Source organism: Pezoporus flaviventris, unplaced genomic scaffold (assembly GCF_033815535.1).
Source record: "Pezoporus flaviventris isolate CSIRO_AGI_PZ_B2104156 unplaced genomic scaffold, CSIRO_AGI_Pfla_v1 ptg000002l, whole genome shotgun sequence".
Classification (NCBI taxonomy): Eukaryota; Metazoa; Chordata; class Aves; order Psittaciformes; family Psittacidae; genus Pezoporus; species Pezoporus flaviventris.
In genome coordinates, this window is record NW_026892550.1 from 28893775 (window position 1) to 28921675 (window position 27901).

Consider the following 27901-nt stretch of genomic DNA (forward strand, 5'->3'; position numbering starts at 1 on the left):
GAAAAGAAGAAGGTAATAGGCCTAGAATCAGAACCACTTTGAAGTGACTGAACAAGACATCTGAATTTGGAGAGTTGTGCAGTTTGACAGATACATAAAGAAAGTAAAAATTTATATAGAGTCAAGTGCTAAGAACCTCTAAAATGCCAGGTTTTAGTTGCACATAAAATACACTTCCCTCTACACATGCATTATGTTCGCAGCATAGGTCACATTAAAATTAGTTGCAGCTTTTGTTATTTAGCCTTTTGGTAAATTCTAAATGTCAATACCTTAAAGATCGGGTTTTGTTATTAAAAAAAAAAAAAGTATAATGGTGATTACCAAGAAGAAGAAACACATAATTACTGACCATCTAAAAATGTCAGATTTTAGTGATGTGACCAGCCCTAGAAATGGCTCAGCAATAACAGACAATCCACTTCTGTACACTGGGTTCAATTGATTCTAGCCTGGTAGCATCCCTTCTCTTCCTTCAGTTCCCTGCCTCATTCTTTATACTTACTATGTGTGCTATGTACACAACACATGCAACAAATAAATCAGCGGAATTTACAGGCAACTCACTTCCAAAGCCTTGAGCCATTCTAAAGAAAGTATGTTCCGTCTACTGAGTAAACCAGCCTTACACTTAAATTTAAATAGTTTTTTGTTGTAATAAGTACAATTCATTTTAATTTTTGAGTCAACACTGTGACAATACTGTTTTATTTAAAGGTGAAAGGATTTTTAGTTACTGCAGAAGCTAAAAATTCTCCATGTTGATGAAGATGTCCTTATTCCTAGGTGAATGTCTGCCTTTTTCAAAAAAGCTTGTACACACAGTAGTGTAAGTATTTGTATACAGATTCATAAGCCATATTTTCTTCTCATTTACATCTCCTAAAACTACTGGTTACAGAGAAATTATTCCAGATTTATATATGCATAGATCAGAAGCAAAAACTTGCCCGTCTGTTTTAATTTGGACTGATTTGCTGAAAAATTAACCAGATAAATCGTTTTAATAAAATACTTAAACAATATTAGGTTCAAAGTCTGCTGGTCTGACCTTCATGACAACAGATTTCAGAGAATACCACCACCCATGCCAAGTGTACCAAACGATCCCGTTGTCTGTCTTTGCAGTATAGGGACCCTTGTAGTACAAACCGTTTAAGTTGGCAGAATGACACCTGGTGGAAAGTAAAGGAAAACAGAGATAAGGCCTTCAAAAAGTTGCATTTTCTGTGCAAGTCAAATATTTTGCTTTGTTGATAACAGCCTAGTTTGGCAGCTGCAAACATTTGCCTTTGGGGACTTCAGTGCAGCTAAACAATAACAGTTCAATTAGGGCATACTGCGAGTGCTCTTATGAGTTCCTTTGAAACAAAGTTCTTTTTGTTCTTTCCACATGTTTCGTGGCATTACTAGCTCTCCGAGTTCTGCCTGCTAATCTGTTTCAGTGGAGAATTAGTCCAGAGTTTTTCAGGTCACGGGTGGCAGCAGGGCATGCACCACACAAAATTCTGGGAAAGAAATGCTGTTCTGCTTTTTGTTGTTCTGTTTTGCAATTACTCCAGAATATTACCATCAATTTGCCTATTCATCTGTGGACTTCTGTATACAAATAGATTAAATCTGTCAGCTAATTAAACATATGTATACCAAATCACTGGCTCATCAGAGCTAGCATTTTATTTGACTATACAAAATACTTGGGGGGAGGGGAAGGGGTTTCTTTAATACACTGAAGAAATGCCATTACAATTTATTAACTGAAGTGGTAAAACAAACAAATGAAACCCCACAAACTCCCTAGCAAAACCCAAAAGGCTTAATTAGGCAACAGCACCATCTTGATACACATTTGGTTTCTACAGGAAAGCTTGGATCCTCATGTGACCATATGGAGAGCAAAATAGCTGTTTCTTCTGCAGCACACTGCAATGAATTGGCTTGGTTTATCTGTCAATTCAGTATTTTGTTGTAAGTGCTGTTAATATCTAGCTGTTGAACACCATGCTGGATTTCAAAAGTATACTTCAGAAAATATGCAAACAGAAACCAGCCCAAATTAAACTTATGGATATTATTACTGGCAAATCTTAGTCTCTTTGCCTTTGCTTACACTTCATTAACAACAGTTTTTGAGAACTGAAATAAAAATGTCATGAAAGCCTCATAGGAAAATTCTCATATATATATGCTTATTTATAGCTCACAGTTTCTAAGCTCAATTTTGATAATGTGTTGGTTGAAAGTGTATAAACCACAGATAGATACCAAAAAATGACTTTGGTTTTAATAATGACAAACTTGTATCAGAGCTGACATAATCTTTGCAGCCATACAAATTCAGCGCTGAGCAGGGACTCTATCAAAATGAATCAAACCACAATTTCATTGGAAGACTTGTAATTGATAAGAGGTATCTAGATCAATTGAACCCCTCCTTTTAGTTCCTTTGATGGAAGCAGGCAAAACAGGATTTTGTCAACAGCAACATGAGCCAGTAACAATTCCTAATTAGTGCTGGGAGGCATGGTATTCTGTAACCAACTGGATGCTGCCTGAAGTAACTGGACATATGAAAGAAACAACTGGCACGTGACTGTATTATGAAGCAACAGTCATTCACACATCAATAAGCTCCTTAAGGTTAACCTCCTCTCTTCCTGATCGGCTTATTTTTACACTAAAAAACTTCCCTGCAATACTTTCAGAACTACAGTCAACTCTCAATTATCTGTGAACATTTTATCTGACTTACATATTAACTGTATGACAGATGCAGGGAGATAGAGTTGGTTTTCTGAAGAATTGTTTGAATTCTGCCTGCACTTATTGGCTCCAGTATGGCCCCACACTGATGTAGCTATGCCGGGATGACTGGTGAGGCAAGAAGCCTGAGTTGGTGAGACCTGTCATCCCAGCGTGATGCCTGGCAAATCCACCATGATCACCCATGCATGACCTAACTAAAACTGGGAATGCTGGGGAGCGAATAAGCTCATGTCCACTAGACTTGTTAGCTCTTTTTTTACTACTTATGAACCTACTGACCTTTGCAATGCCCTGGATGCAAGAAAGCTTATCACCTGAGTGTAGTACCAGAGTGAAACCAGCTCTGTGGATTTGCATCCAAGTTGAAAATCTCTTCTACAGCTTTGCTTACAAAAGAATGCCATTTTTCTGCAGAAGTCCAGGATGACAAGTGCTGAGCTGGAGCAAGACTTAAGCTATCTCCATGTGGCCTCACTTGTGTCACATCCCTTGGTATTCATATTATCTGGGCGTTTCTGTGTTTTGTTAGTCCAGATAGCACAGAGCTGGCTATAAGGAGTTCCTTCATAGCTGGGAGCTCCTATACAAACCAGCCAAGAGCACTAATTCCTTCTAGGTTTGCTAATCTGTGTATGACAAATACATGTTCTGAGTGCTTTCTTTCTCTGCCAATTTGTTCTTTTGGAGAGGATTTAAGGATACTGAAATTTTCTAGTATTTTGCAGTATTCAGTCTGATGCTAGGCTTAACATAAAAAAGTCTGTAGCAAGGCAGTGGAATCAATTACTGCTAATGATTGATTTTCATTATCCAGATAGACTGTCACTTTAAGAGCATGAGCTACACAACCATAATAGGAACCAGCCTAGTAGGAGCCAGATATCTTTAGCAGTTATGTAACACCAACTACAAGGTATTAATAACTGTCAAGTCTGCCATACAGTTACTTTTGCAAAAGGGTCATTCTTTTGCCCAGACCAATCCAATATTAACAACAATAACAAAAAAGTTTTTGAAATATCAAAAAAGTATGCAGTTGACTAACACTCATTGGTGATTCACTCTTAATGAACTCCATGGCATGGTATCAGAGTTTTATGCTCCTTGAGGTCTACGTATTCCTCTAAATCCACAAAAGTTATGATTTCATGGGAAAAGGACCTCCAACACAGTTGCCTTTCCCTTTTATGTCTTAGCTTTTGTGAGAACTGCAAAAACCTTTGTCTACATGTGATTTTTTCCATATGTCTCAAACATTCTGCTGACCCCTTATCCATGCAAATATATTTAAATGTATTAAAATAAGCAATTAATTATGAAACCTTGAGTTAATGGCTACATCATATCAGCTACAATGGTCACAGACAACTTACAGAAACAGCATCTGGAAAATGAGGAATTAAAAAACAGAAATAAAGGATGACACAACAGAGAGAAACAATAGAGTTGATCCAGCCTGGCAGCTCTTGCCAAGTGAACTGAGATCACCATGAGAGACTCGTATGCTTTCTTGACTTGTGTTTTAAATCACTGTATTACACAGCTAGATTGCATAGTTTCTCTTCATTGTTATCTAATGAATTAAGGGAAAGAACATAGCTGTCTATACAGACAGTGCTAAGGCTACCAGGTTTATCCTTTCTTTTTGAGTTGGTATTTTGCATGTAAGTAGGATTTAAAAATTCCTTTACTGAACACTGTTTAAAAAAATCTTCCTTTCAGTTCATCCATGCTCACTGACAGAAACTGAGTGGACACATTCCCATCTTGATACTGAAGGAATAACAAGAGCGAGACGCTGTGAACTGAGGTGAAAAAATGAGGCTTAATAACCCAGAACTAGCTTAACTCATCAGATATTCTGTCACATCTGCTCTAGTGCAATACAGGAGAAATGCAAATGTACAACTGGGATACATCTGCAAACAACAGGGATACATCTGACCTACTTGCATACAAAATGGTTAAAGGGGCAGAATTGTCTTCTCCTTACTCCCTGATAACAAAGATGACCAAAACCTATGCAAATAGTGTTATTGCAGACCAGCTTGAGCTGAATGGTAGGTGCTGTCCTTCTAAGGTGAGCCTCAGTCTCACCAGCACTGAGATTTCTGCTATGGGTCAAAGGCAGATTGCAAATACAATAAACAATGCCAGTCCTGTCTTCTACCATATGTTATTACTGCATGAATACACATGAAGCAGAATAATTGTCAATACTGTATTAATATAAAATCAAAATACCTGTTAAACCACCAGCCAGCATTTTCCTCTTCAGCACAGTTGCCTTCATAGTTGTCATTATCCCTGTCTCTAGTACTGAATTTCATTCCTCGATGATCAGCCCACCATTTTACTTCAGGATGAAATCCACCAGTAAGGGAATCACCAGCTGTACCAGAGTATTCACCACAATTCATCTCATAAGAATACTAATAAAATATGAAAAAGAAAGGAAAAAAAATAATACCAATATGTTTTTAACCTTTAGCATGTCAGAGAGTGAAACCACAAAGAGGAAACTAATCTATTCCATTTGCTACTATTTTTATGCTCAGAAATGTCATGCCACTTGCACACTGTGTACTAGATAATGGAGGGTTGTAAAGATGCTTTCTGGGGTAAGCACATTTATTATGTGCATAAATGACATACTAAAAAACAATATTAGTGTTAATTTGTAGTACATGTTAACAAATCAGAACATGATGTACCATTATTGTTGGTTATACTGACAAAAATAGAAAACCTTGCTTTAATCCATGGCTGCTAAAACGAAATAATTCATACATCTTACAGTAAGTGTGAAACTGATGTATCAAAGTAAATCACTGTTATTATATGTTTGAAAATTCCAAGCACATGCAAGAAGGAAAATATGATAAGGTTCTACACAAACCTTTATGAATATTAGGGAACCTGTATGTCTATTGTCCATCTACAGAATCCACATTTTCATTAAGCCCTCTAGTCACTACTTAGCATTTTATTACCTCTTCACCTGCAACTCTGAATCTTGCATATTGTGCAAACCGCCGTTCTCCTTCAAAATCAGTTAGATCAATTCTTAAAGTATAGTTCCCTTAAGAAATAACAAGAGAAATTATTTTGGTTAAACTATTCCACCTCACTACTTCTTAGAACACAGTATTATAGTAGAAGATTAATATACTAACTAGGCATTTATCATGAATCTTATCACATCACAGTGTATTTTATGGGGGTTTATCTTCTTTCTTCATGCATATTAAAGCATATCTTGCAATTCTTTGTCTTTATTCTCCTGATTCAGCTTAGAACATTTTAGAATTATTCCAATACAGACTTTCAAGTTTAGACAACAAAAAATCCTAAGAAAATTAGATTTTTATGCACTTAAGATAAAAGAGTTAAACTAAGACTGCATCCTGGTGGCACAAATTTCCATATAATTAGCTGGCTACGTTAACATGTAAGTTTTGTATTTGGTGTATCCTACAGCAAAGCAGAAGTTACCTTAGATTGAGTGGCTATTAATAAGATGGAAATAGCTTTCTAAAATTAGCCTCATCAATAGGCCCAGAGTTACCTTCATGTAATAGCCTATGCAGCTGTGTAAAGCTCTGACTAAATGAATTGGTACAGCATACTTACCTGGCTCTGGACTGTTAGTGATGCTGACTGTGAAGTGGGTAAAGGGAATTCTTTTAAAGACATACTCCTGTCTACCACCTCCTGTTTTGCTGGGGCTCCCTGCATGACAGTGGCCCAATGACAGTTTTGATCCTTCCATTATAAGACAAACTTATATTCAAATGTGTTTTGTCTGAAACTTGGGGAAGTCCATGCAGACTAACAACAGAATTCAGGATTTGTGCAAAGAAAACGGGTAACAAAAAATGGCCTGGAAAGAGCAGAGAAACAGAAACAAGAGAAGACTATTGTTACAATACAAATCTTACCTTGATTAGTCAAATAATGAAGATTTTTATTTCCAAGCCAATATTCACCATTTTTTGAAACAAAATTTCCAAATCCTTCTTCGTAGTCAGTCCAGACTCTGAAAAGAATATAAATCACTAATTTACAAAAACCCCAAGTTTGCTTGAATGTTTATTTTATCATACAATCAGAGACCACAGAATAATTCCAATTGGAAGAAACCTCAGGATGTACTCTAGTCCGATTTCCTGCTCAAGGCAGTCAGCCATGAGATCAGACCACGTTGCTCAAGGGCTTGTCAATTCAGGTCTTGAAAACCTCCAAAGATGGGCAACTTGCTGAGTGTTCTCAGGGCAAGAAAGGTTTTCCTTATATCCAGAACTTCTCGTTTCAGCTTATGTACTTTGTCTCTCATCCTCCCACCAGATATCACTCTGAAGAGCCTGTTTACCCAATAAGCTCTCAAACTGCTCTGCTTTCTTAGTGACCTCCTTGTAGGTACAGGCAGGCTACTATTAGGTTCTTTTGAAGGTGCCTCTTTCCCAAGCTGAAGAAGCCTCTGTCTGTCCTCACAGGGCAAGTACTGCAGCCCTTGGTCATCTCTGCTGAACTCTATAGGTTCATTATATATCAGAACATTAATAAATATTTTAGATATTAATATCTTATTTACATTGTTGATCTTCACAGAATTATTTCTGTTTTTCACATGTGAAAAACTGAATCCCAGTCTGAAGATTAACAGATTTTTAAAGCCAGAAGAAAACACATTAGCTCAGTCCAATCTCTGGCATAGCACAATTTCCCTGAAGTGAAAATATTTTTCCTGGTTACATCCAGGGGATTGAAGTGGATGTGTAGGTTTGCCACAAATGCAGTTTCTTTATTTTCCATGATGTCATTAAAATGTGAAACCCCTGTAGCTGGATATATAACTTTTTAAATTGAGGTATTAGCTATTTCCAGCTTGGACTTACTGACAGATTTAACAATTTTTGAACTTTAACACTGGTATATAGTTTCAAGAATCAATGCGTATACTGAAAACACTGAATCTTTTCCCTGTCCACACTGGCTTTGAAACAGTTTCTCAGTGGTTTGCTTTCATGACATGTTCTAATGGGGACAAAAATATGATCTCTTTCCTTGATGGACAGCAAGTATTCTCCAAGTAGTGGGTGAAAGTATTATGCTGTGCACATGCAGTCATAAGAGAAAGCAGTCTCTGTGACTTAAATAGCTGGCAGTCTCTGGCAAGGGAGAATGGGTGGTGCGTGGCGGTAACAATAGTAAAATGCTACACACTGCTTCTGTAGCTTGTCTGTCTATATTTTATAAGATAAGAATAGCAAAGTTTTCTTGGCCAGATTGAAGTATTTCATCCTCTCTGGGGATTGCTTCTCTATTTCATAAGGGTATTGTAAAGTTAGTTGCAGTAATCATAAACACAGGTAAGACGCAAATCCACAGAAGGATGCAGATACATGAGAAGCGAACTGAGCAAAGCAGAGGTTCTAAAAACATTATTGTTGCTTCCAATATTTGTAAATATTTGTAGAGTTTTATATTCAAGTCTCACAGAACCAAAAATTTCACTTCTGGACATTCTCCGAAATGCTTGAGTTTTGGCAAAGGCAAGGAGAGTAGGTGTCACGCATCATATCTTTCCTGAAGGCTTTTTATCATGAGCTACAAATGACTGTGGTGGGTTTCTCTCAAACTTGCTTGCTGATGGTATTTTGGTTCAAGCAGACTGCTTACATTTTTACTATTTGCAAAAGACAAGGTAGTCTTTCATTTGTCAGTAAGAATTCGTGCTCCAACAATTATTAATGCATTTAACACTGAAATGTCATCATGTAAAATGTTCAAGCTGTCAGAAAAAGACTAGAAGAAATGTCTCACAGAAGAGTGCCAGAGCCAGAAGTGGTACCTCATCTGGAGACTGTCCCACAAAATAACCATTCCTCACTTTTATCTGGGATAACAACAATTATAAAGTTAAGATTTAACTTGGCTCCATCTCACTGAATGTTTGTCCACTTTGTTTCCAATTTTAATGACCAAGTCTGGTACCTACCTATCAAAATTCTGGCTGCCATCAGAACGTCTCTGAAAAACAGTCCAACCACCCCCTTCAGACATGTCACAGAAGGCAAGGAATTCAGTAGGACTCTGGATAGGTTTCATCTTATAAAATCCACTTTGCTTATGGCCATCATTGTAGATTTCTGCACAATCTGCTCACAAAACATTCATTGGACACAGGTTTTTTAGTCCTATGCTTAATGGCAAAATCAGAAATCAAGTCATGTCATGTAAGAGTCACATATAAACCAAGCTATTACAAAGGAAATATTCCTGCAAACATATTTTTATGACTTCTGGGCATTTTCTTGTATTTGTGTTGGTTTAAACCTTTACTGAGCTGTAATTATTTTGGCATTTCTTTAAAAGAATCTTTTTCTAACATAAAATATCATTCTTATTTGTATCTGACTGGCAAAATCATTCCTCTGGTTTAAGTGGTGTCACTTTTAATTTACAATGGTATCATCCACATTAGAATCCTGTTACAATCATATAATTTACATATAAAACACACAGTAACCTTTAAAAACAAACACATACTTCTATTTCCAGAAAGTCCACAGGAGAACTACCAAAACCAAAAGCATGAAATCACCAGTGTTAGAAAAGGCAAACAATTGCTGGACCTCATACTTTTGTACCAGACAGGTGCAAAAATATGTAGAAGACAACCCCCAACACAAAAAGGACATGGAACTGTTGGAACAAGTCCAGAGGAGGACCACGAGGATGATCAGGGGACTGGAGCACCTCCCATATGAAGATAGGCTGAGAAAGTTGAGACTGTTCAGCCTGGAGAAGAGAAAGCTGCGTGGAGACCTCATAGCAGCCTTCCAGTATCTGAAGGGGGCCTATAGGGATGCTGGAGAGGGACTCTTCATTAGGAACTGTAGTGATAGGACAAGGGGTAACGGGTTAAAACTTAAACAGGGGAAGTTTAGATTGGATATAAGGAAGAAATTCTTTACTGTGAGCGTGGTGAGGCACTGGAATGGGTTGCCCAGGGAAGCTGTAAATGCTCCATCCCTGGTGGTGTTCAAGGTCAAGTTGGACAGAGCCTTGGGTGACATGGGTTAGTGTGAGGTGTCCCTGCCCATGGCAGGGGGGTTGGAACTAGATGATCTTAAGGTCCTTTCCAAACCTAACTATTCTATGATTCTAAAAAATGCTATATATGTGTAAAACGATACCACTTTGGCTTGGTACCATTGACAGTATGGTCTGCATTGGTGTTAGTGGCTAACCAGCATTTACAGCAATGACAAAATTCAGAGCTCATGAAAATATAACAGCAATGTAATTTTATAATCTTATATTTTTTTCCTCTAGGAGTTAAGAAATGAAAGGAGTTCTTTGTTTATATGTAATCTACCGTCAAGCAGTCATACAGGAAAGATGTATCATTTTCAATATTTCTGTTTTTCCTGGCAAAGGTAGGGCTGAATAACTGTAAGATTTTCCCTGAAACATTTATGAGCATGTTGGCTGAACTTCCAGGCCAGTTTGGAACTTTCTGAACTATTATATTTCTTCTCAGTGAAAATGTCAGTGAAGATTAGACATAGAAAATAAACACTTCATATTGAAAACAAACAGCTGTGCTAGGATTTGAATAAATTTTAATGGAAAACAGAATTTAAATGATAGCTAAGTTGTCTTTCTAGATAATGTTTGATTGGTTTATAAAAAACAGCTTTTCCTGTCCATTATTTTCTTGTAGATTAGAAAAACACTTGAGAGTATTTTATTCTTTAGCAGGTGTATATAGTGTGGAATTTCTCCCTTATTATCTAACTTCAAATTACCCAGCTCTGTCGACATTAAAATGCTACAGCAGTTCCAATTAAATACTACAGTACCAACAGGGAAAGTGAAAAAATTGAGAAAAAAACAACCCCACAACAGAAACTGGAACAAATTAGATCTGTTATTTAGAATCATATCTTAAGAAAATAAACTGAAGCAAATGCTAAGAAAGGACAAATACCTTTCACCTAAATGTGGTTTTAATAATCTTTTCCACTAGCAAATGAATCAGCCATAATAACAAAAGAAAGAATTCCAGGGTGCTGAATATAAATAAATATACAGCTAAAATTTAAAGTCAGACTTATAACTGCTTTCAATTTCATTTTAATGCTGCTTTCTTAAATTTGATGCCTTTTTATATCTTGTGATTTCTTCCACCAGCATAAACACTTACAAGTATGTTCAAACAAGGCTATTAAATTAATCATGGAAGTTTAGGCTTTCTAGCACTGGACAACTAGAAACATACCATCCAAGAATCCACCCCCCAAATTGTATTTTCAATCCAACCATTGGTTTGTATGGTATTTTATTATTTTAAGAGATTGGGCCTCACTCCAGCTCCTAGGAGCTAACACACTTAGCCTGCTTCCACTGTAGAGGGACCGGATCACCACTAGAATGCTGGTGAGATTACAAAAACAACTTAAAACCTGTGATGTCCTGACCTGAACTTAACTCAGTCAAAATGGTGCAACATACAGAATATTAAAGCAAGATGGAGATGTCATTATGACAGGCTTGCGTGTGTTAGGATGTCACAGGGACTTTAGAGGTTGGAACAGAGTCAGGGTGTACTTTTAACCCATGTCATGCTGTGAATGTGTGAATATGAACTGACCCTGTGGGTTAGAAGTTCTGGAGATTAGTCAAGGGGTGTTTAGAAATCTGTAACTGTATGTTAACATTTCGTATATATCTGTTATTGGCTTTTATCTGTTGAATTGCCGATATTTGTTCTGAACTTATTATTTACTGGTTGTTTTTGAATTATATGTTATTAGCAAATGGATAAACCACTTAAATCCTGATTTAATTTATACCATGTGACATTAACAATTTTTCCCTGTGGCAGCAGGCCTAAGTAAAAGCTGAACACTGTTTTAAACAAACAATTTTCTATGAGCTTTTGAAACAGTAAGTCAATGGGCCCAATTGTGCTAAAGCTTCTGAGTATCATTACAATGAATGGAAATGAAAAGAATAGCTTCATTTCTAACCTGAATACTGTCTTTTTCCTCCCAAGTCAATGACACTCTTTTCATCTCCTCTGTCACTGTACTGAATCTCTTTCTTCTCTAAAAGCCGTATAATTTTTAACTCCTGCTGTTTCACACGATGTTCCAGAAGCCTAACCTGGCCCTGAAGTCGTATCTGCTCTTGAAAACAGTTCTGTAGATCCTAGAGAGGAAAACATATCTTCTTGTAAAATCAAGAATTTTAGTTACATTTAACATGTGACACAAAAACAAACAAAAAAACAACCCATAAATAAAATTTAACTTGAATAAAACATTTGCTTGCAATTTCCTACAGACACTGTTGTCTTCTGCCTCAATTGCTACCTCTATTTAATATTATTTTGTGTATTACAGTGCCCAAACATATACCTGCTTTAATAGCTATAATTACCAGCTCTCACTGCAAACATGAAGAGGGGACTTTAGGGAAAAGCACTATAGTATAGACCCCACCATAAAGATTGCTTATTTTCTATTGCCTGCCATATACAGAGATTTACTATTCAGTGAGGCCTTGCTACTAACATTGAAGGTTCTAAAATTCCAGAGTTTTAAAGAAATATAGTCCACACACATTTCCAACTTCATTGTGCATTTTTCAAATGCTTTTAGATTACACACTTCTTACGATAAAAATCTTAACATTGCCAACATAAACACTGTACAGTTTCAAGCTCATTTTTTGGCATGATAAAAGAAATAGTCCCTAAGAAGCTACAAATACATATGAAATGTAAAAAATAAAATCCCTATTGTCTGTGACTTGTACACTTAATTTTTCCATGCAGAGTGGAAGAGAAATGTGGTGATTCTTATATGGTGACACCTAGCACTCATTTTACCCTAGTGCAAATACAGATACATGACAAGAGAGGTGGAATAACTCTTTCAAATGCTGACATGCTGATTGTACACAGAGCAATAATTTGGTTTAGATTAATGACTATGGTAAAACAGCCAAAGTGAACAGAAACCGATCTAGGGAGCTTTAATTAAAATAGCCTGCACAGCTTCAAATAGATGCTACACAAATTTGATTTCAACATAGAGCAAAAAGCCTTTGGAGTTTTATGACACATTGTACAAATGTGCCATGAGGTTTTGTATCGGTGGCATTGTGTCTGCAATTTTATATGAGCAAACTGAGTTTAGTAGCTACAGCGCTTGCACAAGAGCACAACTAGCACTTTAAAAGCAAAATCAGAGATCAACCTTTTGGAAATCTGATATGCAAGATCAAGTATGCAGTAGGTCTAAATTGGTACAACCTTATTCATAGGGCAACATTATTTACATAAGCTAAGGATGTAGACCTGTAACATTTTCCATTCATACAGAAAAGCTGATATCTTAGACCATTGCCCTATGACATTGAACTAGCAAGACCTGAAGTAGCATACTGACATGCACCTCCAGTGGTATCTGCATACTTCCATTTGCATCAAGCTCAGGCTTCACCTATTTTCCATGAACACTCCCACCAAAATGTTTTGTGTCACTTTCTTGCTGCAGTGATTGTTTTTTCTTCTATCTGAAAAACAGATACCATTCTGTAAGTTTCTGTGCAGCACAGACACGGTTCTGGTTAGGTTGACTTCCTTGTGGTACCATTCACCACAACTCCAAGGGAAAACTTTCTGAATTAAACTAACATCTAACAAAATCTGGATTTTATAACTCTAACACATGCAGATTTTTTTCATAATTCATTTATGGTACTAGTGAAGAAGCAGAGGAACTTCTGCTACTGTCAAGAAACATCCATATAAACTCTGTCATGACTGTGGTTATTTCTGATAGAAGTAATTATTGCAGACCCCTTTGCTTTTTCACTAGAGAGGATGCAATTCACTTCCATCAAATAGACAAAGGAACTAGAAAAAAATTTAAATTATCTATGTCCATGAGTAAAATGGTTCCTAACCATCACGTTCCATTTGCTTATAATATATAATCACACTGAAAATTTTGATGATTGGGCTTTGCATAACAATCCTGAATACAGGCCTCTGCTATAAGTATTTCTGAAGTCTATCAGATGCTTGCTTTAATTCATACTTAGCTGCAAGCTAAGACATGGTGGAATAAAAGAATGGGGAATATACGTGGAAGAACTAAGCAGTTTGTCAGTGGCCTGTTTGAGAAGAAAAGCTCAACTGCCTCCCTGGGTTTGTGCTGCCCATGTTAGGCTGCTTTGACAAGAGGTTTGCCTGCAGACTCCAACTGCTTGCTACTAGTTCCTGAGAAGCCACAAGGAGGCGCTGTGAAATAAGAGGCACGTTTACCAAACACTAGCATCTTTACAAGAATAAATAATGCAGGCAATGACCTAATATCCCTCGAGTCCTATCTTATTTAAGAATACTCCCTTGAAAATCTTTTCCAGTTGTTGATAGATATACTAGATCCCTAACATACCCTCCTTTTCTTCTGGCAGGAAGCGAGAGAAGAAAGTACTTATATATGCACATACAGAGACAAACCTGCTATAGTGGCTTAGAGCTGCTATAGTGGCTTAGAGGAATACTATTTGACCATCGGCACTGGTTAATGTGTGACATGTTGCATATTACAAAGAAAGATGCAGTATTATATAGTCTTTCCAGAGTGTTTGTCACAACTTGTACCTGCAACTTCACATAAACCCTTCACAAAAGCTGAGTTGAACTGGGAAATTAGAAGAGGCTTCATTGACAGGTCTCTGCAAATTCTCTGACTAGTCCCAAGTGCATGCATAAAACTATGGAGAACTGGAGAGCTGCACAGGTAGGTTGAGAAAAAGTGAGTAAATACTAGTAAAAAAAATAATTCCAGGCTCACACTGATGAGCTAATGCTAACTATAGAAGTAAAGCTGTCAAAAATCCCATGTTAACAGTCAGATCAAATAGTAATTCTAATAATATAAAATTAAGATTGCTAAAGAAGCCATCATGCAACACTTACTAGTCTTACTGCACTGTTTATGGAGAAGGTTAGCCTGTATCAGTCTTAACTCAGGACTTGCAACTTTGGAGAACATGGTAAAATACAATAGGAAAGAATTGTGTGATCCTGGAAATGGTGGCCCATGTCACCAAGCCCTTGAAATTTCATAGGCAAAACTTCAGGTGAGTAATCTCTTTAACACATGGCAAGGTCTGAGCCACAAAGAGCTCAGTTTGGAGAGAGCACGAGCCTGAGTGTTTCAGGGGCAGCTACATGCAGGTGAGTGTGTTTCTTTCAGGTGTAAGTGAAAAGCATCTATCAATTCACCCTTTCATACTGCTAAAAGTCATTTTTCCTGCTGTGATTAAATTATATAGCAGAAGCACAGAACCTCTCAAAAGCTACTATTGTACCTTAGGAAAACTTGCTCTCTAAACTCAGTATGACACTACTTTGTATACCACTATAAAAGGTCCTTTCCTCTGAGCCACATAAAAAACAAGTCTGCAATAGGCTATGTCTCTAAATATTATTCTTAACTTTGATCTCTTTTTTTTTCTTTTTTCTTTACTTACTGTGAATTGTGAATTAATTCATGAAAATGAAAAAGTGTCACTGAGCTGATTCTCATCTACTTCACAGACAAGACACATGGTGAACAGTAATATAGCTACATTACACAGAACAATTTCCTGATGGAAAGAATTTAAGCTTACAGTGCTGGTAAACAGTAAGTGACAATCAAAAAATCACCAACCATACTGAATAGCTACGCTATAAGAAAGGAATGACTGAACAGAAAAAGCATTTTGAAACTAACCTACATATGAAATGCACTGCCATCTAGTACTTTGCTTTCTCTCCCTGACTTCAACCTCCCCATTTATCTCTCTGTCAGCTCCAGAAAAATCCCATTATACTTTGTGGCACAGCAAAACCACAATTCTTGTATTTTTTCCCATGGGACAATCACAAGTTAGCTGTGTACCTTCAGGGTGGAACAATGCGGCTTGATCTGCAGTCTGCAGGCTACCAGACTGTTCTTTTAATGTACTAATACACTTTTTCTCAGGATAACTCTTTTAAAGTCATTGGAGCTAAACCAGTGCACAGCTAGAGTAATATTAAAGCAAAACATATCTTAGGGTTATGAGAGTCAGCACCTGTAACATACTGCTCTTCCTTTTGTTAGATATGAACCAAAGTTAAACTAGTACAATATTGAAATACTCAATAAAATGGGAATTTCATTGTTGCTGTCTCCAGTGGACAGTAGTGCCCACTGACTGAAACCAGACTGAACATAACCTGTTCTGTTTCAGTGAAGCAACTGATTGTACTACACATTGAGAAGCAATTATCCAACAACTGCTGACAGCTCTATTCTTGGACATATTTAACCAGCTGCTGTAATTAATGTGGATTCACAATTTTATTTCATTATTGTGTGAATTATTTAGCAGCTAGTGACCTTGCATTAAAATTGATGCTATAAATTACACTCAGAATATTTTATGAAAACTATATATTTTTTTTTTTACTTGAAGATTTATTTCTTATATTTTTAGAATTTAAATGAGGTCCAAAAAATCTCTATTGAGATTAGTGTTTCAGTGATATTACAATGTGAAAACTTAAGAGGTAAACTTCAGATTATTCCCAGTTTTTAGTCATAGGGCCAGCAAAAGCTCAGAACATTTCAAATGAAAAATTGAAAGCAAGCAAATGCATTTCATTGCAATGCCTTTTTCATAATAGGCTTCTATAAAATTTAGTAATGTTTTTCTCCACTGAGCAGGAGTGATTAGAGGCAGGTGTTTCCTATTCTGCCCCTATAGAGATACTTACCTGAACAAAGTGCTTCCATAAGATAATGTAAGACACAATGATGCTCACCTAGTTGTAAATTCAGCCACTACTTCCACCTAGGCAATTATGAATCAACAATTCAATCTCCCAGGTCCCTACTAGCTAGGAACAGAATACCAAACTAGGAAAGACAGCCAAGACAGGCAGTACAGGACTGGTGAGGTTAGAAGTATTTTAAGCAGTGGAGTAAGTGGGATTGTGTTAGGGTTTTTGTTGGAGATCAGAATCCATAGCAGAAGGTTTTGAGAGCTAGAGGTGAAGGTGTTTTGATTGTTGTTTCTCAGTGTGAATTATAACATATTAACATGGGAACAAGTAAGAATATGAAGCTGTGGATCTTGAGAAAAAGTTGTATGGCAAGTGGAAAAGATAGAAACATTCTTCATCCTGAGCGTCAATGACCAGAAATACTACTGCTGCAGCCACCGCTTTAGGAGTTCCTGGGTTCTGCCTTCCTGTAAGTATACTGCTCAAAACTAAAGGTGTTATTTTGAATTAGCATTACCCATGAGTGGTAGTATAACTCTCTTGTGTGCCTTATATGATACACCTGTTAATGCATCATATGATACCTTTTTTAGCAAAGATATTCCATTGCCTTCTAATTCATGCTGGATCCCATAACAAACTGACTAGCTTATTTTCTTCAGTGCTACTACCCAGTCATTTATCTTCCACTGTATATTTGTGCATTTGTTTCCTCTTTCCTTACTAGAAACTTGTCTCCACTGAACACCATCTGAGGTTATTTCTCCAGTCTTTCTGTTTTGGTCTGATTTCTAATCTTTTTCACCAAAGGTTCTACCATCTCATGTAGCTGAGATACATTGTAAGCACTATGGAGGACAAGGTATGAAAGATTTAGAAGAAACTCTATAGGCAAATTTAATTACTGGAACTTACAGAACTGCCAGTGGCATCCATGAAGTTAGCTGCAAGGACAAAATCAATCATTATCAATATCTTCATTCTTCGGAAGCTGTGAAGTAGAGGAACAAAGGAAATACTAGTTAACTTACACATTAAAATTGAATATTTACACTGGAAATCTATATTTTATTTGAAATAATTATTTTCTTACATGTTGTAAATATGTTTACTTTGGCTTCATTATAAATGTTGAAAATAGCCTCATTAAGTAGAACTCCAAAATTTTCAGTAAAAAACGATTTATCTTTTTAGGCTACTTTGTAGCAGAGCTCCCCATATATTTTAGGGCATCTATTCAAGATTCAAACCCATGCATTTTATTATTAAATGAGATTAAAAAAATAGCATTTTAAAATGCTCTGAAAAGCAGGGCAATATTCCTTGTTGGTCCTTTGAAATTGTGAGAAAGTTCTCTGTTATATTCAAGTAATTAAAAGTTGAATTGGGCTAACTGTACTTGAACTAAAGTTTTGTGCAATTTTTGTGTGCCAAGAAAGGATGGAAATTTTACTGTTAAAGAGCAGTTTTGGGGAAAATGAGTAATAGTTACTAGCTTTAATTCTAACATCTTTCAACTGACAGCTATGCATATTTTGTACTGTATAACCCACAGCATTTTAAATCCCATTATTTCATATAAAAATTATTTTATGTGACCAAAAAATCACCATTGTAACTTACTGCCTTGCAAACATTAACTGATATAATATCACAATTTTCTGTAAGGTAGATGAGTGCTTTTCATCTCACAGATGAGAAACCAAGGCCTCCAATCACTAAAATATTTACATATACTATACATGAACCAATTCTAAATTGATTAGGTAAACTGCTGCAAGCTATCAACTGAGGAATGTTTGGGGTTTTCTTTTTAACTTACAGTATTTTCATTTAGTATATGCCAACACCATTTTAAACCAAAAATATGTGTCCACTCTGCTTTTTCTACTTACTAAACTGAATCCACTAACTACATGTTAAAACATTTGTGGTTAGACAAAGCATAAGACCTTTAATAGAGATTAATGATTCAATGCCAGTATGTGCATATTGAAACATAAACTTTATGGAAATTACCATTCATGTTTCTACAGGAATTAATATAAAACACCAGTGGAACTTCAGCAGACTCTGCTTTTTACTGTACAAAGACAAGCAAGGTGCTTATGTGAAGTATATTTTTAAGTTCCTATAGAATTGGTCTAGTGTGAGGTGTCCCTGCTCACAGCAGGGGGGTTGGAAGTAGATGATTCTAAGGTCCTTTCCAACCCAAACCATTCTATGATTCTGCAATAAGTCCAGTTTTATTTTCACCAACCTCTGAAAAACTCCTGCAAGTGTACAAATTACAGAGCAGCCTAATTTCAGGTTTTCAACACCTACTAATAAAATACTAGGAATGTTTTTTTTAAATTGCACTTATATGAGTAGAGCAACATGTGTTTTATTTTTACTTTTGAGTTTTGCTGGTTTGAAAACATCATATATGAAAGCATAGAGTTGTGAGGCCCAAGTATACCTGTATAAAGCTTGTTATACCACCTCTTGCACTGGACTGATGCAGACACAAGGTATGTTGTTGCATACTCTGTATGCACTGACTCATGTTACAGACAGCTTCAGAAGGGTTTTCTAAGCATTTTGGACATACGCAACATCTACCATTAAGCTGCAAAGCACTGTACTAAGCAGATGTCTATTACTAAGGATTCTGAAGGAAGCCATTAAAAATTACCTATAAAATGTTTCTTGTTTATAAAGTGTGAACTGAAAACCTTAGACTAAGTTATTCCTGTGACATAAAATTTATGGATTTTGGGTTGTAAGTTGTTATTTATGCTAACCAGATAAATGTTTTATCATTTGAATTAGAAGCTTTACCATAATTGAATGCAACAAATTCTGCTACTGTTTGAAGTGGTGAATCCTATGAATTTCTAGCTTAAAAAATGATGTGGGTCAGGATCTGCAAGAATTGTCGGGCATTGTATTCTGTTATTAATTTAGGTTTTGGAGGTTTCTGTCATGATAAAATATGTGCTTTCACCTTACAACAGTATTGCAACAGTACTGCAACAGTACTAATTACAGGTAATGCAGCCACCACCGTTTTGAAAGCGGCTGTTGCCATCTGTTGTAATGACACTGTCAGTGAGAGGAGTGACTGAAGAGTACATCAGCTACCCGGACAACCTGGAAATGGTCTATATCTGATAATCACTGTCCCAACTCCATGCATATCTAAATATGTTTTCTAGGAGAGAGGGGACAATATTTTTTTTTCACTGGAGGAGTAATATTTAACTGTTCTGCTTCATTCTCTGTTATTTTCATTACAAAAGCCCCCTGTCTCCCTCACATTAGTCTTAATATTCAAACTGTTTTATCATGATTTCACTGACCGAGTGTCTGAATACCACAATTAGTCATAAAAGGTTTGCACAGCTTTACAACTAGAGTATACTTTTTTTTTTAAATAGACTAGCAAGTGAATCTTGCATACTGTTCAGTGAAATTTATCTGAGTAAAAAAATAATATAAATAGAAGACTATCTGTCACAATCAAGGCAGATCACATCCCTTGCAGCATCTGTGAACTACTATGAGCAAGCTGCACAAAAGGAATGCAGGGTAGAGTGAGAAGTGTAGAGTGTGTACAGTTGGTTTGGTTTGTCATCTTCAGATGAAGTCACTTTTCTATTTAAAGGCTGCCTCTTTCTAAAGCATGATCCTTTTGTGGTGAACTTCAGGAGGGCTAGACTTGGGAGACAACTTCACATGTATCAGCTCTAGCCCTGAACTAAGATATGCTCATAAGTCTCACAAATAAAATTCTAAATGTGATTATTTAAATACGTTGCTCCATATATTTTAATCCTGGAGTTTAATTTCTAAGAAAATAAGTCGAACAGTAAACTCAAGATAAATTACTGATCCTGTAGTCCCTCAAAATATGAGTTCACTATGATCATAAGAGAATTAAGAGGCATAGAAAGAAGGAGTAACCAAGAGTTCAATTTGGCAAACCTCTATGTCAAAAACACGGATGACACTGAAACAGAAAGAACACTGAAAACTCCAGAGTGGACCTGTGTCCTGGGTTCAGTAGAAACAAGGATTGGGGGGACCAAAATATTTGTGCCATTGTCCCCCCAAAAGAGAAGAAAGGTCAAGAAGAGTTGGAGGAGACATGAAAATTCAAGCTCTGAAAGGAAGTGGCTGACCTAACAATGTTTCTCTGCTTCTGTGACTGCCCAGCAGAGAGACCCGGTAAGGTAGAGGACAGTACCTTTGAGCCAGTTTCTCAGGAGGTATAAACTCCCAGAGTTAATCTGATCCCACAGTTGCAGTGACATGAGATTCACTGAGTGGTCAACCCTACAGTGATAATAAAAGTGATAAATAGGGTCAAGCCCCATATATGTTCAAAACGCTTTGCATATACTAACTGAATCAACAGGTTCAGTCTTGAATCAACATGGGTAACTGTTTACTTAGTTTTCCACATTTCTACTAAAAGTTTCTGGAAAGACAGTTCTCTGAGAGTGTACATCCATGCTCTTTGGTAATATATAAATCTGAAGTTCTGTTCAAAGAAAGATTAAAGTAGGGAGAGAATGCAGCCGCTGATATTCACACACAAAGCAATAAAAGCATTCACCCCCAAAACTGCAAAAGAATTATATATCTTAATCCATGTCACAGGTGAATACAATTGTTTAATTTAGCAAATATTTGTGTGTTGTTGATGCTAGGAACCCAAAGAGTTAATAAGTCCTGAGAGACTTCCAAGACTTTTGTAATAACACCTGTGTTGGTTTAACAAAACAAAACCTGCGCAGAATAGAACCCTTTCCAGGAAAATCTTCCTCTCAGACAGTAGACATCTGGATTAATTATCACACATCATCGTAGAGTGAGATAAACTTATTGTAATATTTTCAGGCTGAAAACACAAGCCCTTTGCAGTTAGGAATCCCTTTCTGTTTTAATAGTATTGAAGTTTAAGGACAACTCTTCTGAAACCTTGAAATTCTATCCATTTACTATCATTTACTATTCAAAGATTACACCTGGAATGTGCACTTGCACAGCTGTGCAGAACGATTTCTCAAAGCTATGGAATAAAAATTCTAGAAAGGTACCTTTTTCTTTCTCTATGCCAGGGCTTTCTTTACAGGCTACTCGGATAATCCTATCTTCATATCCCCCCTAAATTCAAATCATGATTTGATCTACTTTTAGGCTTAAACAGCAGCCTTGTTCATACACGCAAACATTACTATAAATTTTAAAACTACAGACTTTAGTATGAGGTTTACTAACTAGATATCGTAGCAAAATAGCTAGAACCTGCTAAAACATTCATATGTCGTTAGCAACATTGCAAAAGTTATATGGTCTTCAAAAACACACTACTTTTAAACTGTAACTACAGCAATTTCCCCATATTTTATTCTACCTTCCTCCTACCTGCCCCTAGGTACCTAAAACGTTTACCTTTTCCCTCTGGACAGAACTCAAAGTTGATAAATCTTCTCAAGCTGATGCAAATAATTCTACAGCCCTTCCCAGGCTGTGGTTGTTTTTGCTATTAAATTCTGTAGAGTTGAGGCTTACATCTGCTATGAGTCACTGTGTAGGAATGTTTCTGAGAAGTTGCAGTTATCAAGACTAAATTGCAACATAAGAAGACGACAATAATTCTGTGCCTAACACAACAGCTCTGAAATAAAAACAGACCAAAAATAACAAAGGAACAACCATTCCCTTTTACTGTTCTGATCCAGGAAATTGCTCTCAGCATCATATTCAGCTATATACTCTAGCACTTTCCTGAATCACAGTCTAAATCTCTCAGGTTCCAGAGGTATACAGAAAGCGTAACTGACCCAGCAAAACACAATCACTCAGACTAGAAGTCACATGTTAAAGGTAATAAAATAACAAGAAATCTGCTAAAAAATACCCAACAAAGTAACATAGTAGAGAGAAAGCCAAAGCGAACAAGAAAAAAAGGACAAAAATCTTGTTTGATGTAACTTAGTATTTTTTAGCTGAACAGGAAAGCACTAAGAAGCACATGATCTCAGTGACTTGGCTAGACTTTCTTTTTAAGCTTTTTACAGCTAGATGAATACATCGAAGAATGGAATTTGTTTTGAGTGTTTGCCCTCCTTCTCTGTTGGCTCTTCCCCAAAAGTTCAATAAATGAGTATACTTAAAGGAATGCTTCTGGAAGAAATGAACTGTTATGGAAATACTGAACAAAAGCAATAAAAGAAGTTTTACATTCCACAATATAATAATAATAATAAAATTATTCACACCATCAATTTCTTTTGAAAACTAATACTTGTTGCACACTTCCTATGAATAATTTCTGGTGTAATATTTGAAATCTGTTTACCTGGCAGTATTTCTCTTTACTAATTACATCAACTAATTAACTTCATATTCTACATTTCAAATATTTAATAGTGTCAGTAAGTTTCTTAGAAGTAGCATACACTAAGAATTATTGAAAATTTGAAATCATCCATCAAGAAATTTTTACTGCAAATCTTGCTATGGTGAATGCCTTTTGCATGGAGGGGTATGGGTGTTCATAGCATGACTCTTAACCAATTGTTACTCAATACGTAGGCTCTGAATCTAGAAAGTTGAAAAAAGGCATGGCATTTTAAACTCAGATTTATTAACCATTTAAACAACTTATTAAGGATTATAAGTAGAGTCTCCATGACTTGAAGTCTTTAAACAAAGACTAGATGGCTAAAACCTATGGCTGTGATTCAAGAATTATATACAGTGTCAAGTCACAGGTTTGCGTTATTCAAGAAGCCCATCTATAAACTTATGAAGATTTCACCTACTATATAAATATATTGGTATATGGATGTAATATGTAACAATCATCATCATCATCATGGCTTGGCTTCGCAAACGAAGATTTGGGAAGGGCTTTACCCACGCTTACTACAAGTGCGCTGATGGCTAAAAAGGCCAATGTGGGATAGGCAAATCTGGTTGCAAAAAGCACAACAAAAGGTCTCCTTGGGTGGTATAGGTGGGTATCGCTATGCTTTGCAAGTGTGGGTAAACCCTTCAGGCCTGCGCAGTGGATTTTTTAGGTGAGGCACAGCATGCGCAGAGCTGGCCCCACCCTTTACACCTGAGGTTTACCTGCCAGGGCCTAGCTAGCTTGGAGGGTGACAGCAAAGTCCTCAGGTTGTAGGTTTGATTAGAGTATCCTTCTCTTAGATGGATGGCCTTACAGGGCTAAACGAGCTCCATCTGCCCTGGTTTGAAGTTAGAGTTGTCCTTCTCCTAGGATGGTTGCCTGAAGGCTAGTGAGCCCATCCTGCCCATGGACACATTTTGTCTGACCCTTCAGTTGAGACCTGTCTGGCATGGGAGAACCTACCAGAGACATATGCCACCACCAGCATAGCTCCCAACCTCACAAGGGCACACAAGCTCTTTCCCCTGGACAAGGGGGTGTAATATCCAGGTTTTAAGTGATTCACCTAATTTTTGAGTATTAATCTAAGAAACAGGTGCATAATTTAGTTATTTCAGTTATTTCGCAGTCTGTCATTTCAGATACATGATACCAAAATCAGGAACACACCGTCATTATCATGGATGATATGATCAGCATATTCAACATATTTGGACTTTATTTTATCACCTCCCCAGTTCCTATTAGAAATACAAACCAAGCAGTCCTTCCCATCTTTTTCAGTAGACGCTTGCAAAGATAGTATTACTAGCATAGATGGAACACATTACAGAAGTTAAAGATCTAAAAAAATATCCACATCTGTACAAATCTCCTATTGCAGAATATAGAGAAATGGTGCATTTGGTGAAGGCCCAGAGTAATTTTTTTTTTAGAAAATCATTACAAGAAATTCCATTGCTGACATTTGTCTTCTATTCAAGAGTAATTTTTTTTTTAGAAAATCATTACAAGAAATTCCATTGCTGACATTTGTCTTCTATTCATTAACCCCAAGATCATAAAAAACATTAGTTAAGGTATGTTGTAAGGAAAGGTATATGGCAAGCGACTTGCTCAAAATCTTAGTGCAAGTGCCAAGAGAACACGAACCTGCCCATTATTCAGCTGAGGTTCATGTACTTTTCTGGGGTCTGACAAGGTTAGCTAATACCTGTCTCTCAATTGGTCTTGTTTCCTTTATTGCTCTGATGGCTATTACGCTTGAGTGGATCATCAAAAAATGCTTTCTTCTTCACAATTGGCTAATCCTTGACCAGCCTAATGCTTCACTTTTGGCTCTTAAATGCCTATACCTGTGTCCTACACCTGTTTAATTTATTATCAGGTCCCATGGGGATAAGTGGATACTTTATATTTCTGTATAAATCAACTCAAGACTCTTTGTTAATGACTTAAAAGATCTTTCGAATCCAATATAACACAAAGAAAGAAAAACTACCCTTATTATAGTAGCCTTATAGCCACTGTGTAGCCACATTATGGTAATCATATTTGACCAGTTTCATTTTTGTAGCAAAAAGCTCTTTGTCACAAAATCAGCAAAAAAGAGTACAATTGCTATTTGAACCAAATGCCCTATTAATTAGTGCCTTTGTTCCAGTGCCTTAAAAAATTCTCTTTCCACCTATTCATCCTATCTCTTCTCTCTCAGTAAAACTTTAATTCTTCACTTCTTGTTTCTAGTCCTTACTTGCATGTATTTTATTTGCTTTCTTTCCTTTCACTCTGGAATAATAAAATTAACAAGATACAGACAGCAGATGCACAAGGAAAAATTCATCATGTCTGTGACATAGCTTTCAATCCTAATTGAATTGGGCTATCTCAAAGATAATCCATTCAGTTCCTATGAGGGTGCATTCATTATTATGTCTGCTGATGGAAGCACTTACAACAGAGATCTTTGTAGGAGGAATTAGCTACTGTCAATCTAGAGGCTCATTAACGCTGATATAGGAATTCCCCCAAAAAAAGTTTTTTTTTTTTATTTAAACAAGACATTCTTTAAGCCCAATTAGTTTTGGCTCACAGTCATTTGCCGCAGAAAATATATGGACTCAGAGATCAGTATGATCAGACAAAAGCTGTTTATTACAAAGCCTTAACTCCTTAAATACTGTTTCTTACATGCACTTACAGTGATTTGGCATATTATGATTGGATACATGTCTTGAAGACCCTTTGTGACTAACATATAATTGGTTAAGCACAGGTGTGAGAACTTGACCTCGAAAGCTTGCCAACAGTCTGCAGTTCTCATTAACTCGGTGAAATCCAGCTTCTTCTTATCTTGCTTGTTTAGGCTTCCTTGGGCCTCTCATGGCCTTGCTGTATCTTTCAGGATTATTCAGAATTTATGTACCAATTATCCATTCTCCTGTGAGAACACTGTCTCCACAGTCATTACCAAATCCTGAGATGTTCTCTTATAATAGTAGTGGAGAATCACCTACTGAAAATAATGCTTCTTGAAGTGCAATCCATGATTTCTAAATACTCGTATCTTTTTTCAGTCCCTATCCCCAGTGAAAAATGGCTTTGAGGAGCTTTATTTCTTTAGATTTTTTTTTTTTTCCCCAAAGAACAAGTTCACAAATTCCAGAAGAGGGACGGAAATTAAGAAGACAAAAATCAACCTGCAAATGTCAAGCAGGAATCAGAGTAACAGAGCTGTAAGCTTCTGTGGGAGACATGCTACCAATATATGACAACCTGTGGTCAGGAAAATATGCTGTTATGACATACTGGGGACCATGGTAAAAACGTTACTAAAATACACTGAAACCTATTTAACTTACTGGTTTTCCTTAACAACTCATTATATTTTTATGTAAGTTTTTTTGGTTTGTTGTTGTTTTTTCTTTTTGCCCTAGAGGAAATGATAGGAATGAGGGAGCTCTACTTTAAGAATAAACCACCACAACAAAAATAATGATAATCATTGCATTAAGGCTCTATTTTCTCTTAAATTCTGCCTCCATCTGCCGGGCAGTGGGAGGTATGCCACTGTGAGAATATAAAGCATCCTACCAACAGCAACATTGCCAGTATGGTGCTGAATAACCAGACATACTACTGGAGGCCAGGATAAAAACACATTATTTAGAAGTATGATTTTAAAAGCTGATAAATTAACTTCTTTACTAACTGCAGAATTTCAGGAGAAATTAATAATATATATTCATTTCATAAAGATCTTCCATCAAGCTGCTGCAGATTGCTTTCGAAGAAATTTCAATTGTGGATATAAAGTCATGTAGCTCATAGTAGAAATGGGACAAAAATGCTGCTGTAACAGGCAGTCTTATGCTCAACTCTTTCACACACTACAGATTGTCCAGAACAATTCCTTTGATACAGGGGCATCTGCTAGTGAAAACAATAATATTTTTATTTAAATATTTTTTATTTCACAGGTTTTCCAATCATTTAGTTCCTTTCTAAATTTCAGACAATGTCTCACTGAAAAAGATCAATGGGTCATTTATTTTTTGGTGGAGCAAAATACATTGGTATAAGTACTAATATGGGGGACATGCGGATTAACTACATTTCCATGTAGTACCAGTAAAATGTTTTTCACCCAGGATGAATTTTGAGGACTATGTGAACATTTAATACTTCTGCTTTAGAAACTCAGTGTAATGGAAATGCTGAAAATGGTAACTTATTTTTCCTATTCTGACAACAAGGGACAATCTCTTCAAATGCAAGAAATATAAATTATTATCAGCCTTATGGAATCAAAACTTGAAAGTCCTGAGTATACTACCCAAGTCCAGCCACTGAAGCCTAACAACAGGAACTTCTGCTGAATACTAAGTTCATCTGCATCGAACAACTGAGTGATCAAAGAATAACAGTAAAGCAGAGCATGACTATTACCGACAACTCTTTCAAAAAATGCTAAATCCTCTAAATTTTCCTAGTATTTTCCCAAATGAAAGCTTAAAGAACCTATAGCCATAAACTCTAAAGCCCTAAAAGAAGTATCAAAACACAAATAATGGCACTGCAGAAAAAGAAGGGAAAAAAAGCTAGATAGGCTTACAATGATTTCCACCTTTTCACCGTTGCATATACACCTGTTACTTCTTACAGGAAACCAAATGCAGAAACAGACTCTGGAAGTTGATGCTGCTCTGAAGGAAAGGGACTTCTTACAAGAGCGTGTAGTGATGGGACAAGGGTTTAAGATGAAACAAGATAGATTCAGGTATTAGGAAGAAATTCTTCACAAGGACAGTAAGACACTGGCACAGGTTGCCCAGAGAAGCTGTGGCTGCCCGATCCTGGCAGTGTTTAAGGCCAGGTTGGAA

General features: G+C 36.5%; 1 protein-coding gene across 3 annotated transcripts; it reads right to left on the reverse strand.

Annotated features, from left to right (window-relative positions):
* Nucleotides 1-611: 611 nt before the first annotated feature.
* On the reverse strand, nt 612-27775 carry FGL1 (fibrinogen like 1). Of its 3 annotated transcripts, none has more exons than XM_061473411.1 (8): nt 27634-27775; nt 17528-17603; nt 11808-11988; nt 8768-8927; nt 6708-6805; nt 5760-5848; nt 5011-5198; nt 612-1175 (listed from the first exon to the last, which is right to left on the reverse strand). In XM_061473411.1, exons 2-8 carry the CDS (start codon nt 17591-17593, stop codon nt 1016-1018), a joined length of 942 nt encoding a protein of 313 aa, XP_061329395.1. In that variant the 5' UTR covers nt 17594-17603; nt 27634-27775; the 3' UTR covers nt 612-1015. The 3 variants fall into 3 exon arrangements, with proteins under 3 accessions (XP_061329395.1, XP_061329386.1, XP_061329404.1); XM_061473402.1 differs by lacking the exon at nt 27634-27775 and adding an exon at nt 22055-22187; XM_061473420.1 differs by lacking the exons at nt 17528-17603; nt 27634-27775 and adding an exon at nt 13239-13271.
* Nucleotides 27776-27901: the final 126 nt, after the last annotated feature.